The sequence below is a fragment of the Lissotriton helveticus genome, chromosome 1_1 (genome assembly GCF_964261635.1).
Source record: "Lissotriton helveticus chromosome 1_1, aLisHel1.1, whole genome shotgun sequence".
Classification (NCBI taxonomy): Eukaryota; Metazoa; Chordata; class Amphibia; order Caudata; family Salamandridae; genus Lissotriton; species Lissotriton helveticus.
Window position 1 is genome coordinate 1,288,305,363 of NC_136057.1, and position 13,357 is coordinate 1,288,318,719.

At 42.4% G+C, this 13,357-nt stretch overlaps 1 protein-coding gene across 1 annotated transcript in view; it reads left to right on the forward strand.

Annotated features, from left to right (window-relative positions):
• The window catches only part of ASB15 (ankyrin repeat and SOCS box containing 15), a 105,934-nt gene extending 97,420 nt beyond the window's left edge, over nucleotides 1-8,514 (forward strand). Inside the window, exon 9 of the mRNA XM_078680902.1 lies at nucleotides 7,026-8,514. Within this exon, the coding sequence (XP_078537028.1) occupies nucleotides 7,026-7,198 (173 nt within the window). The 3' untranslated portion in view covers nucleotides 7,199-8,514. The remainder of the gene's footprint in view (nucleotides 1-7,025) is intronic.
• Nucleotides 8,515-13,357: the final 4,843 nt, after the last annotated feature.

Here is a 13,357-nt window from a genome sequence, read left to right on the forward strand (position 1 = left end):
TAATACTATTTAAGGCCTATCAAAAACATTAAACAAGTTACAAGAGATGCAGACCTGGGCAGCACGCCTAATTTTCCATGCAAACGTGAATGACCATGTCGCTGCTCTCTTAAAAGAGCTTCATAGGTTGCCTGTTCCCTTGTAATACTAAGCAGCATTTGCAACTCTACCTCAAACACAAAGGATTTTGGAGATCTGGTCCACTATGCAATCAATCTTGGAACAATCACTATAACCGGAACAGGCAATTAAGATCACAAACAGTGCCTTCATGGCCACTCTTCCAGCTCAAAAAAACAGATTTGAAGGTCAAGCTCTCTGAGTCACAGGGGCTCCTCTCTGGAGCTCTTTGCCTATCAGCATGAGACACACTTCAAGTCCCATACAGTTCAAGAATTATCTATTATTTTCAAGAAAATCTTTAACTGCTATGCTCCCTTCGTAGCTCAACAGTGTTAAGTGTCTTTGTAGCTAAAGTTATCAGCACACAGAAATAGGGTGTTTAGTCAGCCCTGGTCAGCTATTGCTTTTCTGATGTGTCTTTCATAGTTTGCATCATCCCACAGGAGTATTGTGCAGTTAACGCATTTTGTAGTAGTGACTTTTAAAAAGAAGCCTTGCTCCCATTGAGGCACAGATTATTGAAGATTTTGGAGCTATACAGCTCTGCTCCTTTTTGGAAGCCAGGGAAGTACTGGGTGACAGACAAGCTGGCTTCTGTCCCATTGCTGTACAAAGATCACAAAGCTGACTGTGGTGGGTGATCGCTACATGGCGGCAGAGTACCATGCACAGAGTATCTTGATTTTATTAAATCTGCCAGCAGCATTTGATACCATCAACCATGAGATCCTCATAAGCCACCTGTCTTCCACAAGGTCTTAGACTGGGTATCTCCTTTTTCAGTGGGAGAATGTAGCCCCTTGCTGAGTTCCCAAGGTTCGGCACTGTCCCCTTTTCTCTTTAAACTCAACCTGAAACCTCTAGTTGCTAACATATGCCCTTTTGGGTCCAAAATGTACTCTTAAGTTGATGACACTCATTTAGTTTTTAGATTTAGCACTGATTCCAATATTGTCCCCTCTCTGTAAAGTTGTTCTTTAGCAGTGAAGAATTGGTTTAAACTTGCTATTTCTCGGATTAAAACTGATAGAGACAAACTAGAAATTCTTATCACTGGTGGCAATACCAACATCTGGCAGTCTTCCTTCTGGCCCGCAGATTTTAGTAGCTAAAGAAATTAAGGGTCTTATTTACAAGGCTGTGAAAAGCCATGCAAAGTGGCCTTGCGTGGCCTTGTAAATATGGGCCAGCACACAGCACCACCGGAGGGTCAAAATAAGTGACGGTCCGGTGGCTCTAGGGGTTTGTAAATATGGCCCTAAGTATCACACTTGATGTCCCCCTCTCCTCCAGAAGAATAATACATTTTACCCTGTCATCTCGTCCTGCGTGATACATGTGTATCCCATGCAGCCTCTAACTTGGACCATTATCTTTATGTTACTGCAATGGCTCAAGACTGCAGTACTGTAATAGCCCTATCTGCCCATAAGTGTTTCACTGGTGAATCAGCTGCATACTATTTGAAACGAGGGAGACAATCTGGTAACATGGACCTCCTGTTCCGGTCGTGCCAAGGTTACCCTACTTTGGCTTCCTGTTCATTAACTTAGTTGCTCTGCATAGTCCATCATTCTCTTTATGGTAACACCCTTGAATTTAACTCTAGGAGAATAACAAAACATTACCCCATGAGAAGCCTCAGTTCAGCTGCCACAGTTCTTCTTTACATTTCTAGCTTCCGTAAAGCCCACCTTGATGGTAGGGCTATGTCGGATCAAGCGCCTGCTATTCAGAGCACCCTGGCTAAAAATCTCCAAAATATGATTTGTCATCTCTCTTTTAGACAAGCATTTGCAATGCATTAGGTCTCGCACTTGCGAGATTTTGAGCTATTGGCATTATAAATGCAATGCCTTTTATTATTGCAGATTTTTTAAACACAAATAAAAAGCATTGCCATTTACAATGCCAATAGCTCAAAATCTCGTAAACGCAACACCGATTGCATTGCAAATGCTTGTTTCTGATTCCAGCTCTGACCCCTCTATTTGCAAGGTAAACAAACTCCCATATTAATGTACAAGCTGGCTGCTTACAAAACTAGTTAGGCCTTGGCTCCGGTTCTACATGCAGTCACTCCGGGGCTCTCACGTTGGGCACCTCAGCAGGGAATTCAGGCTCAGTGATGTCCATGAGGTTTGGGTTTCATTTAAAAAAAAAAAAGATTCTGATATGTGATGAAGTTTCTGGGGTGTCCCCATAGGGCTCGAGCCAGGGCGCCTTTGCACTCTGACAGGGTGTTAGAGTCACTGGTCAGTGCAGGATTCTCTGTGCACTGAGGAGAGAGAGGGGTCTACGTGTTTATTGACCCCCGTCTTGTGATGGTGAAAAAACGTGCGCCCTCTCTCTGCCTCCAGGGGGAGGTCAGTGCAGGGCTCGCTGTCCACAGAGGAATGAGTGAAGCTGCAGGGACCAATGGTCCGCTGGTGATGTAATGCCAGACTCTGGAGGCATGCGAGAGGAGGGGGTGTCAGGGCTGCACAGTGCCCACCTGTCCTCCAGGGGCGATGGAGCCCGTTATCAAAAGTGCACTTATGTCGGACTCCACTTGTTTTACTCATTGTTTGGCAAGCGCCCTGCACCTCGCAATCTCTTTCTAGGTGCTGCTCGCTCAATGTCATTTATTTTGGATGCCTGTCAGCGCAGGCCGAGCCATCGAAAGTTCGACAAGTGCCCGGGGCTGTGGGAGGTCGCTGGTTGAGCCCTTCCCGGGCGGGGTGAAATTTTAGAGCCAGATAGACGGCCTGAGAGTCCGACAACGAAGTCAGTGTACTGTTCCCCTCATCATCACACAGTGCTGAGACACTAAAGCACGAGAATAACCAGAGATTTCAAGTTAAAAACGGATTGTTTTACGCAATATATATATTGTGCAGTCACTTGTGAAATCCAATTTTTATTGTATTAATGCCGAGCGATCAGAAACTCAACAAGAAAACACTGATTTAAATATAATGGAAATTCCACCACTCCGCCAGCCCGGCAATCACTCGTTATAATGCTATACTGCTTAGGGACAGCCAGTGCTGTGTCAGACAAACAAAAACAAGCACGGAATAGAAACCTGTGGTGCGCGCGCACCACAGAGGAGCAGAACGCGGGAATCGAAACCAGTGGTGCGCGCGCACCACATAGGAGCAGGGGGGCGAGGGAGCCTGTCATCTGTGCCGCGCGCTGATGCGCATCCTAGGCATAGGACGGGAATGGGCAGAGCAAAGGCAGGACATGCACCCGCCTTTGCCCAATCGCGTGCCTTATTTCTGTAAAAAAACACGCTCAAGCCAATGGCAGCGGGTGGTCAGCTTTCAGAATCCTGTACAAGAGTTCTCGTGCAGCGCGAGGAGTGCTGCGCACTGCAACGCTAGGCGCGAGACCTAAATAAGCTTGTAAAACTTGGTTATTCTCCAAATCTTGTTGTTTCACCTTCTATTTAAGTCTCTCAACCAGTGCCAAGAGACCCTCTCCCTCGGATGTAAGTGAACTTCAAAAATTTCAAATACGAAGTACAAATCAAAAACCTATCTGTAGTGATTTGCATATAGTAGAAAAATTGTACTTCACTTTTGAGTGAGATCAAAATAATCGCTAACGATAAAATAACATTCACTTCTGGAGTCAGTTACATACAATAAGATGACATTCACCTACGGAGTCAAACAACATACAACCCCTCTCATACATTCATTTCCATAAATACCCTTCCAAAAGTAGACTCATATGCCACCAAAATTGAAATATAGCCTCATAGGCTTTAATTAAAAAGTGATTTGCATATATACAAGGAAAGATTGACCACAGTGCAACAATGATCACATTTTGGCAAAGTTATTGATTTAAAAAAGCTTTTGAACGCTTTTATTTATTAAAGCCCACATGGATTAAGTAAATGGTGTTAACCTATTGACAGGGCTATTTTCCAAGTCACGTTTATCAAGCAGCAGTGAAGTTTCAATAAAATAATAGTTGCATTAAAAAACAAAAGGGGTGATGCTGATCAAAACGGCACTTTCTGTTAGGTGACTCTTGTTTCAGTAATTCATTCTTGAAATATTATACTCTTTCTTCAGGGGACTATTGTACATTTACCAATAATGATTTGCATCACCTAGCTGTGATGATTTTCATGTTAAATGACACACAAAGACTGACCACAGTGTGAGAAGTTTCCCATTTCACACAGTGACTTTTTGGTGAAATGCTGCTTATTTAAAAGTGATTTCAAATAACTTGAATGAGTTCTGCATGCGTATTTAAAAGTGCTTTTAGGTGCCTTGATTTAGTCCATTAAGTTGTAAGTATAGGGAATAATACAAATTACACGCTTCTGCTGAAATTATATGGTATTATATGAATTGTGATACTGAACCTCCTTTGCTAACTTTAGAGGTTCTTCTAGTAATATTCGGAGGTAGTGCAGTCTTGCCACTGGCACCAGAGACCACCCGACACAATTTCTTCTCAATTCAGATGGCACGCAAACAACTAACTGTAGTAGGGCACCCTTTCCGCTCATTTTAGGGGGCTCTCGTAATGACCAGAGTTTTCTGCCCATTTCAGAAAGACATTCAATATCACCCTGTGGCACCACAGCCTTGTGCAGCTGTGAACCATCCCAAAATACAGTGCAGTCACCGTCATTCATAGGAGAAAAAGTTCAATTCATAAACACCACGCAAATACTTCGGACTCGTACTATAATCAATGCTCAGAAAGGGAGAGGACAGAGAGAAAAGAACATCAACAAATAACAGGAAAAATATAGTTATCAAGGATGGTGTGAAAGACCAATCCCCTGGCCAAAGGGCTGGTAAGGGTCCCCTGAGATAGGTCAGGAGACAAAGACTCCAGGACAGGATTCAAGGCAGGACAGATGACCTCTCTAGAATATCGACGATTGCGCCACACCCCTATCTGAGACTCTCTTCCTCCTCGAGATTCTTCCACAAATCTTCTGATCTAACCCAATTAAATTAGAATCGAAGGTTCTGCTTCAGGTTCTGAATTCGGCTCAGCATCTCACAGCATCTCTCCCAGCAACTGCATCTCCGTCAATCTCAGCAATTCCTCATCCACGACTCACAGCATCTGTGTCTGTCTAACTAATTAAAACTATCTTAATTATACCTTTCGTTCTGCATGTTCCACCCATTAACGTTTCAATATCGTAAAAATACGAAATATGATTGGTCAGGCAAGGGGAAAGCTCTATCACACCATGCTTACATGTCATTAAATTCAGTTAAACCATTGTTCGCAAACCCCTCCCCTTAATTTTTATTCATACATTTTATTGCCATCCACTACATGTATCCATTTTGAAACATTAATGACACTACAATGAATAGAACATCTCATTGCTGAACTTTGCACCATCCGTTCCCAGGCAGTAGCACCTGATCCTTACTCTCTTTCAACTGCTGTGTCATTGACCTTCATGACTTCCCTCAGTGGGCATGCGCAGACTTTGCATTATTCAGCTCATTCAGTTATGCAAGAGAGGCCCAAATACGCACGAGTAATGAAGTCAGAAAGACAAATATTAATTTCACAAATAAAATGGTCGCACAGTATACCACCCACCCCTACTCTATTTCCCTTTACCCGTTAATACTTTTCCCGCATTAGCTTTAGTAAAATAGCTTGCTCTAACTTCAAGTAAGCAGGTGCCATGCATGCGAATCTTCAAGCCGCCATGTGAATAGTTTTTGCCCGTGCACTAGAATTTCCCTCCAAGCGTTACCTTGTCATACTACGTAGATGTAGTTGACGCATGCGCACAACAGTTTTTCCCATTTAAAGCGGTATTAGTCCGTCTTCATTGTTATCTGTGTTAGTACACACATATGCAAGCTTCGCTAACCCAAAAGTGTTCATGTAAATGTGTATTAATTTCCACAAAACATTATTATTAACTTGTTAGTAAGTTAAATAAGTGGATTGCATCCGAGCACATTTTTTTCCACGAAACCTCGATCCATCATAAGAATGTCTTCCACTTGACAAAGATCACAGAGGTGCCTTACTGCTGCTCACAGCATATAGTGGACTCTTGCACTTCAGCAACACAGCATGGGGATGGAGTCTTTGTTGCACTTGGGTTGGATAGTGGTAATAGTTTTATGCATAAACAAAAAACTGATCCACAGTGCTAATCTAAGGTTCAGGTATGCGACCAGTCTACAATGAGTTTTGAGGGGAAAAAAGCTCATTTGACCAGTCATATACAAGTAAACTATATGATGAGCTCTCACAGAGAGCTACTTGATAGAGTAACCATTGTGAAGTAAAGTCTCCTAAAAAACAAGTGTTTTCATACTGTGGAATGCTAAAAATGCCCCAGTTGTAATTGTGTCATTCTATGCCTCTTTGTAAATAATGACCCTTCTGTTCTCAGAATTCTCATGTTGGTCGGACTCTCTGCCAGCTAAGAAGAATTTTTGCCTCACATCCATGGGTCCACATTGTCTTACATAGGTGGGCGTGGTAAAGTGCATAGAGAGATATAAACAATAATTTGTGCATCACTTTTGCCCATGCCGCTCCCACCCATGGACACAAAGGGGCGGTGCAGCACATGCCACTTATGGCTCGCCTAAGAATTATAAGCCTGACTTTGTGTCCGAGCGTGTGCTTTGTCAAATTATTGAACCTGTCCATACATGTGTCGTAGAGGTCCACAATGTGAGTGAGATAAAAAGTGAGTGTGAGAAAGTAAGAAAACACAGATATATAACAGATATATAACAGGGAAACTATTTCACATATGCATGCCTTTGAAGTATTGTTTTAAATTCCTTAATCTCGTCTCATGACCCATGCAAATTTGAACCCCTTGTCCTGTTTCAGTTTTACTTGGTGTCACCACGTGTATGATATTGTATCTCATTGTTTTTCTTTAGAGAACCCCCGGACATTGCAGCATTTGTGCCGGCTGAAGATACGCAGACTCATAGGCCTTAGGAGGCTCCAGAGACCTATTTTAATGGAGAAGCTACCACTACCTCCAGTTCTTAAAGACTATATAATGTATAAAGAGTATGATTTATATGGAAGGGGTCTTGAATTGTATTGAAGCAATGCATTCACATTTTATCCAATTCACCTTACTGTATTCTAGGGTTTAGACACTGTTGAACATATTTACAATTGTCTCTTTTAGAGTGCAACTGGAGTAAAAGCTTGTACATTACTATGCATGTGTAGCCCACTGTGGGGCATGGCAGGAAACACATTGTAATGTTGCAACTTATACATGTCACCAAAGTACTATAACTCCCAATGACAATACCAGCAAATGTAGTAGTGAGATTTGGGTGTGCTCTTGGCATGATGCCAGAATGACAAGTTTTAAATATTGTGCCACTAGAATGGCAAAAATAACAATAATCAAAATGTCAACAAGGAAAGTATACATCAGTTTAGGTTTACTATTTCTAAGTTAGCGTATATGTAACTTGACGAAAAGCTTGTATTCAAGTTATATAGATGTCATGTTATGAATAGAAAAACTGTATTTAGGGCATATACTTACGTCGACAATAGTTTGGTTGTTGACAACTTTTTTTAATAACCTTCTCATAGTACAATAATTCTGTAGTCAATATTCTGTCATGGCAGAAGCTTCCTATTGAACTTTTAAGGAGGTAGCCATCTTAGCATTACAATCAGACAGGCAGTGCCCCCAAGAATGGTTCATCTGGGACTGGGAAGGTCCCCAGTGGCTAGAATGAGTGAGTTGAAATATTCAAGCATATCAATCAATCCTCAAGGCATTGACATCCCATTTAAAGACTCCTGGGAGATTCCCTGACTGTCATACACATGCCACTGCCAGAGTGGTGTGATGGCACGTAATGCATATTCTTTCAGGACATTGTCCATCTCCACTGGATTTTCATCTGTTCACAAGCAGACAAGCAGTTTGCATTACAGCCAATGTCTCCCTGACATTCTACTCTACACCACTCAGTACCCTTGATTTGTTTTACTGATCTACATGCACCTACACCTCTCTCCAGCCATTTCATCATGGACCTCGCCCACAAGATCACAGACTACCCAACTAATAAGTACTAGAATGTAAGTGGATCCTCAACAACCTTCATGACACCACCTTCATTGATAGCCAAGACAATTTTGCACTCCACATCCTATGTCTTTCTATCACGTTTTCCTTACCACATCTCTTCTAATCAATTTTTTCTCCCAGCTCACATTGCTGCCATCTCCTCAAACACCTTACACGCCTCCTGTTCAGTCCCCTCCAGGCATACTCCACAGCCCCATCACCTGTGACTGGATCAGTGGTTACAACCTTGACATAATTTTTCTAGTAGAGAAATGGCCCATCACTGGCTGGAAACGAGATCTTCTCCAAATGGTCCTAACCACTGCTGGTGTCCAAAGTGCAAAACCTCTGTGCCACCAACTTCCTGAATTCATCATTGTGATCGTCATGCTATCTTTTCCTGATCTTAGATACTTGTGCCATGAATCTGTTGACAGGTATTCCACATGTTTTTATATTGTTGTTCCCCAGCGCTGTTGTAGAAACTGTTTGAGAAATGGTACATACAAAGTGTACCCCTTCGTTAGTAGGGTGAACTACAACCCAACTTACTAGACTGTGGAAATATAGGAACTTAGTTGAAGCTAGTTCAAGTATAGCTCAGCACCTGAGTGGCTAGTTAGGTAGACAACAACTACTGCAACATTGAGATAGAAGCTACTGTGACCAGCATATCAATTCACACTTGACCTTGGTGGAATTCTTTGCACTTTGACAGACCAAGGGTTAAACCAGGGGCAACACACCACATTGGTGCCCTCATTGAGAGCCAGAGTTAAGCTTTGAGTTTGAGAGAAGCTGACCATTACTTTGTCATGAGGAGAAAGAGACTGCAAAGAGTGTAGAGATCCTCCCCAAACATCCATAATATTAAAGTGTACTTACCATGTGCTTGCTCGAAGGATCTCTGCACCCTGAGGGACTACTGTCAGGTCCAGAGTGCCACTGCTCAACCTACTTAAGTTCAAAATGAAAGCCACAAAGATTGCTTCCTCTGCCATTGTCTTTATGTTGTCCCTGTGGGAGAATCTCTTGTGCACTTTATACCCATTGAGGCTGCAACCACAGAGAGTTCAAGATGTCTGTGGGGCCAGACACTGCATTTCTTTTTCTGATGTCTGAAGTGATCTCACCATCTGAGGCCACCAAAAGAGAGCCATTGCAAAGGTTGCAACACAGACAGTGACCCCCGGCGGCTGAAAACCCATGTGCCTTCCTTTCTAAATAGAATTGCACACTCAAATAAGGACATGGAGCCCTAACCAGAGGGTTGCTTCTGCTGCTGTTTGGGTGGTAGATTTGTTGGGAACTGATGAGGATTCTCTTGACCTTTGTACTTAAGTGCTTGTGGTTAGCTGGCCCCTCCCCTAACACCACCACCACCAGCACATTGGAAAGATCCAACTATCGCAAGTTGCATTAAACCTCATCCGAAGCAAAGCCTGCAAGTACCCCAAATAATTCAGTATAACTTCCCCCTGCCTCACCACACATGCCTTTAGTGATAAAGATCATGCACAGCTGACCTAAACAATTAAAGCTATACTGAGCTGAACAAGTAGAACCAATTTCCAAACCCCCAAATGCATGCCAACCTGACACAGTGTAAATCTGCTGAAGGGGGGCGTGAATACTGCAGGTGTTTTCCAATTTAGGGTAGCACAGTGCTGCTAAACTGGGAGCGGATAGATGTGCAGATGGACCCTGCACTAGGTTGTAATATTATTGCTTTGTTGGCCATCAAATGGTTCACTGTACTAGTGTCCCTTATTGTAAATAAAAAAAATAAAAAACATTTTCTATGAAGATATAACACTAATTGGCATTATTTTTGTTATATATAATTCATGTATCAACCATAACTTTGTTTACAAACCTGCATTGCCCTCCAAAAATGAGCCCTAAAGCTTAACCTTAGCACGCCATGAAAGTTAAGAAGGAGTTTTCTGCTATTTAGTGAGTGTGCACTAGTATTGAGTCACTGCCATCCTGTGATACCAGACAATGCTTGTCACAGCATTTCCTGGAACCTTTGATTCTATCTGGGCCTGGGCAACTGAACTGACATACTTCATCATAATGCTCAACAGGCTCTGCTTGCAAGGCTGAGGCACTTACTTAATTTACAAGACATTATTATTATTATTATTCATTAATAGAGCCATGGCTACCTCAGCGGGGTTTACCAGTGCTGACGGGGAGGAGACACCAAGGCCGAAAAGATAGAAAAGCCAGGTCTTAAGCATCTTCCTGAATGTTTCATAGGAGTTTCAGAGGCGAAGATGGAGGGGAAGAGAGTTCCATAGCTTAGGTCCTAAAAACCTGAAGGACTTTCCACCCTGTCTAGTTAATCTGACTTTAGGAATGGAGGCAAGATTCAGTTCACTAGGATAAAGTGTCCGCTTAGGAATATAGGGGCAGATCAGAGAGCGAAGGCATGCTGGCCCAGCTTGGTGCAGCTCTTTATAAACATAGCATAAAACATTACATTTAATGAGTTTTGTTATTGGACACCAATGCAAATGATTAAGATACTGTGTAACTGAGGCCCAGCAAGAAATATGGCAAAGCAAATGTCCTGCCGCATTTTGAATGGTTTGCAAACGCCGTACTCAATCGTTTGTAACCATCATTTAGAGCATGTTGCCATAATTCAGCCTGGAAGTTACCGACGCCTGCATGATGATTTTTGGGGATTCGGAGGGTAAGCGTTACAGTATCTTTCTCAGGCATCTTAGCCATCCAAAACAGAAGGCAGCAACCTTAATATGCTGTTCCATACTTAATTTTTAATTCAGCCAAAAACCCAGGTCCTTAATCGCCTGCTTAAGGGTGTGGAAATTGCCTAATTCCTCGGGGCATCAATGAGGGTCCCATAGCAGGGGTTGATTATACAGACCCAACAATTCTGTCATACTACCATTAAGCTTCAAACAATACAGCCTCATCCAATCTGCAAAATTCTTAAGACAGTGTATCATCATCATCATATAACTTTATTTCGATCACAAAGATCATAAAAAGTACACAGCACAAGTAGAGTAAGATACAGAGTATATAAAACATAATTTCATGTTTTTAATTTAAAAGACACAATGCCACAAAAAGATTTAAAAGCAGAAAAAATAAAAACAGATAGAAATTGCAGTGCTTCATATAATACATTTGGAACGCTTAATCCACAGTGCATACCAGAATCTGGCAAGGTCATACACCATTACTCTATGTGTATCAGTGCACAAGATTCTCAGCACCTCAAGGTAATGGCCAGGGCCAACCAGTCTGCATAAAGGAATTATCATTTTTTTCTGCAGGGATGTATAGTATGGACAGAAGAAAAGTAGGTGCACAATGGATTCTCGACAAGCTTTACACAAGGGACAAAGATCATCAATAAAAGCATTACACCACCACTTAATACAGAACAATTTTGTGGGTAAAGTCTTGAAGCGGAACTGCCAAAATAGTTTACGTGCAAAAGGGGGAACAATTTAATCGATGGTATCCTCGAAGCGAGAGACACATTTGAGATTAGGGAATTCATGAGTCAAACTACCCTCAGATTTTGCCAAGTCCTTTTCAGTTGATTCCCAGAACATCACTTTGAGCCTCGCCCTCAGAATGAGGGCCAGACTTTCCGTGTTGGACCAGAGCGCCTCCATCCGAAGCCTCCCCAGTAAATACCATAGAGAACTGAACCAGGGGATCAAGGTTACCTGGGGGACTTTCAGAAGAACCTCTCTATAGGATGTGAGCTCTTCCACGGACCACGGCCTATACCAAAACATGAGTAATTTATAATTCAGCTTATGGGCCAGCTTTCTATGGGCAAGATCCGAAAAAAAAGGGGAGTCAAAGGGGTACTAGAGGGGAGGTCTACCAAAGATCTAAGGAAGCGATTTTCGATGTTAGACAATTTGTATTGCCCGTGCCCCAGAGTTCTACTCCATAATGTGCTCACCCTGGAACCTTGATGTTGTAGATTTACAGAGCTGGGGCTCCTTGCCTGGACAACGTTTTCCTGTGAATATTACTAATGTGAGCAGTCTGTTGAATTAGTAGCAATTTCACTTTCTCAATATGAGTAATAAAAAACATCAACTTGCTCCAATTTACTGCTACCAACAAACACTGGTCTTGTAAGAGGTTTGGCCGTTCCTCTGGTAAAAATCATATATTTAGTTTTGGCCTCATTTAACACCAAGCCCCACTCATCACAAAGCCTTGTAAAGTCGTTCAAAAGTTGTTGTAGACCCAGCGGGGATTTAGAAATTAGAAGGGTGTCAACAGAGAAAACAAGAGCAGGAGTTCTTCTTACGCCGATTGTAGGAGCATTACACCCATCTCTATCTAAAGAGTAAACCACCCAGTTAATAAAAAGAGTAAGAAGTGTGGGAGCTAGCACACATGCCTGTCTCACTCCATGTTGGACTGGGAAAGTTTCCGTGATTTGATTGTTCTCCCCCCACTTGACCTGCGCTGTGTTAGATGAGTGTAATCTAATTAAAACATCTAAAAGATTTCCCATCAAGCGCATCGCTTTTAAAACTCTCCAAAGGCTATCTCGGGAGACTAGGTCAAATGCAGACCGTAGATCGACAAAGGCCACTTAAAGCTTCCCTACCCTGACAGCTACTTCCTTCCAATAAATCTAGAGGAGGTGAAAAGCCTGATCTAGAGTACTAATCTTGCACAGAAGCCCGCTTGGTAATCACTCAGAATTCGGGCCTCTAGGATCTAATCCTGAATCCTCCCATAATCTATTTGCAAAACAATTTATGGAGAGAGTCTATAAGGCTTATAGGCCTATCGCTAGCTGGCCTGGCTCTATCCTCCTTTTGTAGATGGGCACTATTTCTGCTATCTTCCATGAATGGGCAATGGCAGCACCAGACATAATTGAATCAGTAAGCAAATTTATATAGGAACCCCAAAGAATTATGTCCTCTCTATACAGATCGTTAAAAATGTTATCAGGGCCCAGGGCGCGGGCTGGGGCACACTAACAAATTGATGCTTGTGTTTCCTCTATAGAAAAAAACAGAGCATTACCCACTCCATCGGGGACCTCCCCCAAAGTCTTGCTAGTTTCCTCAATTACCTTGGTACCTAATTCATAAAGGGAACGGTAGTGTGCAAACCAACCATCAGGCTGAACTGTAA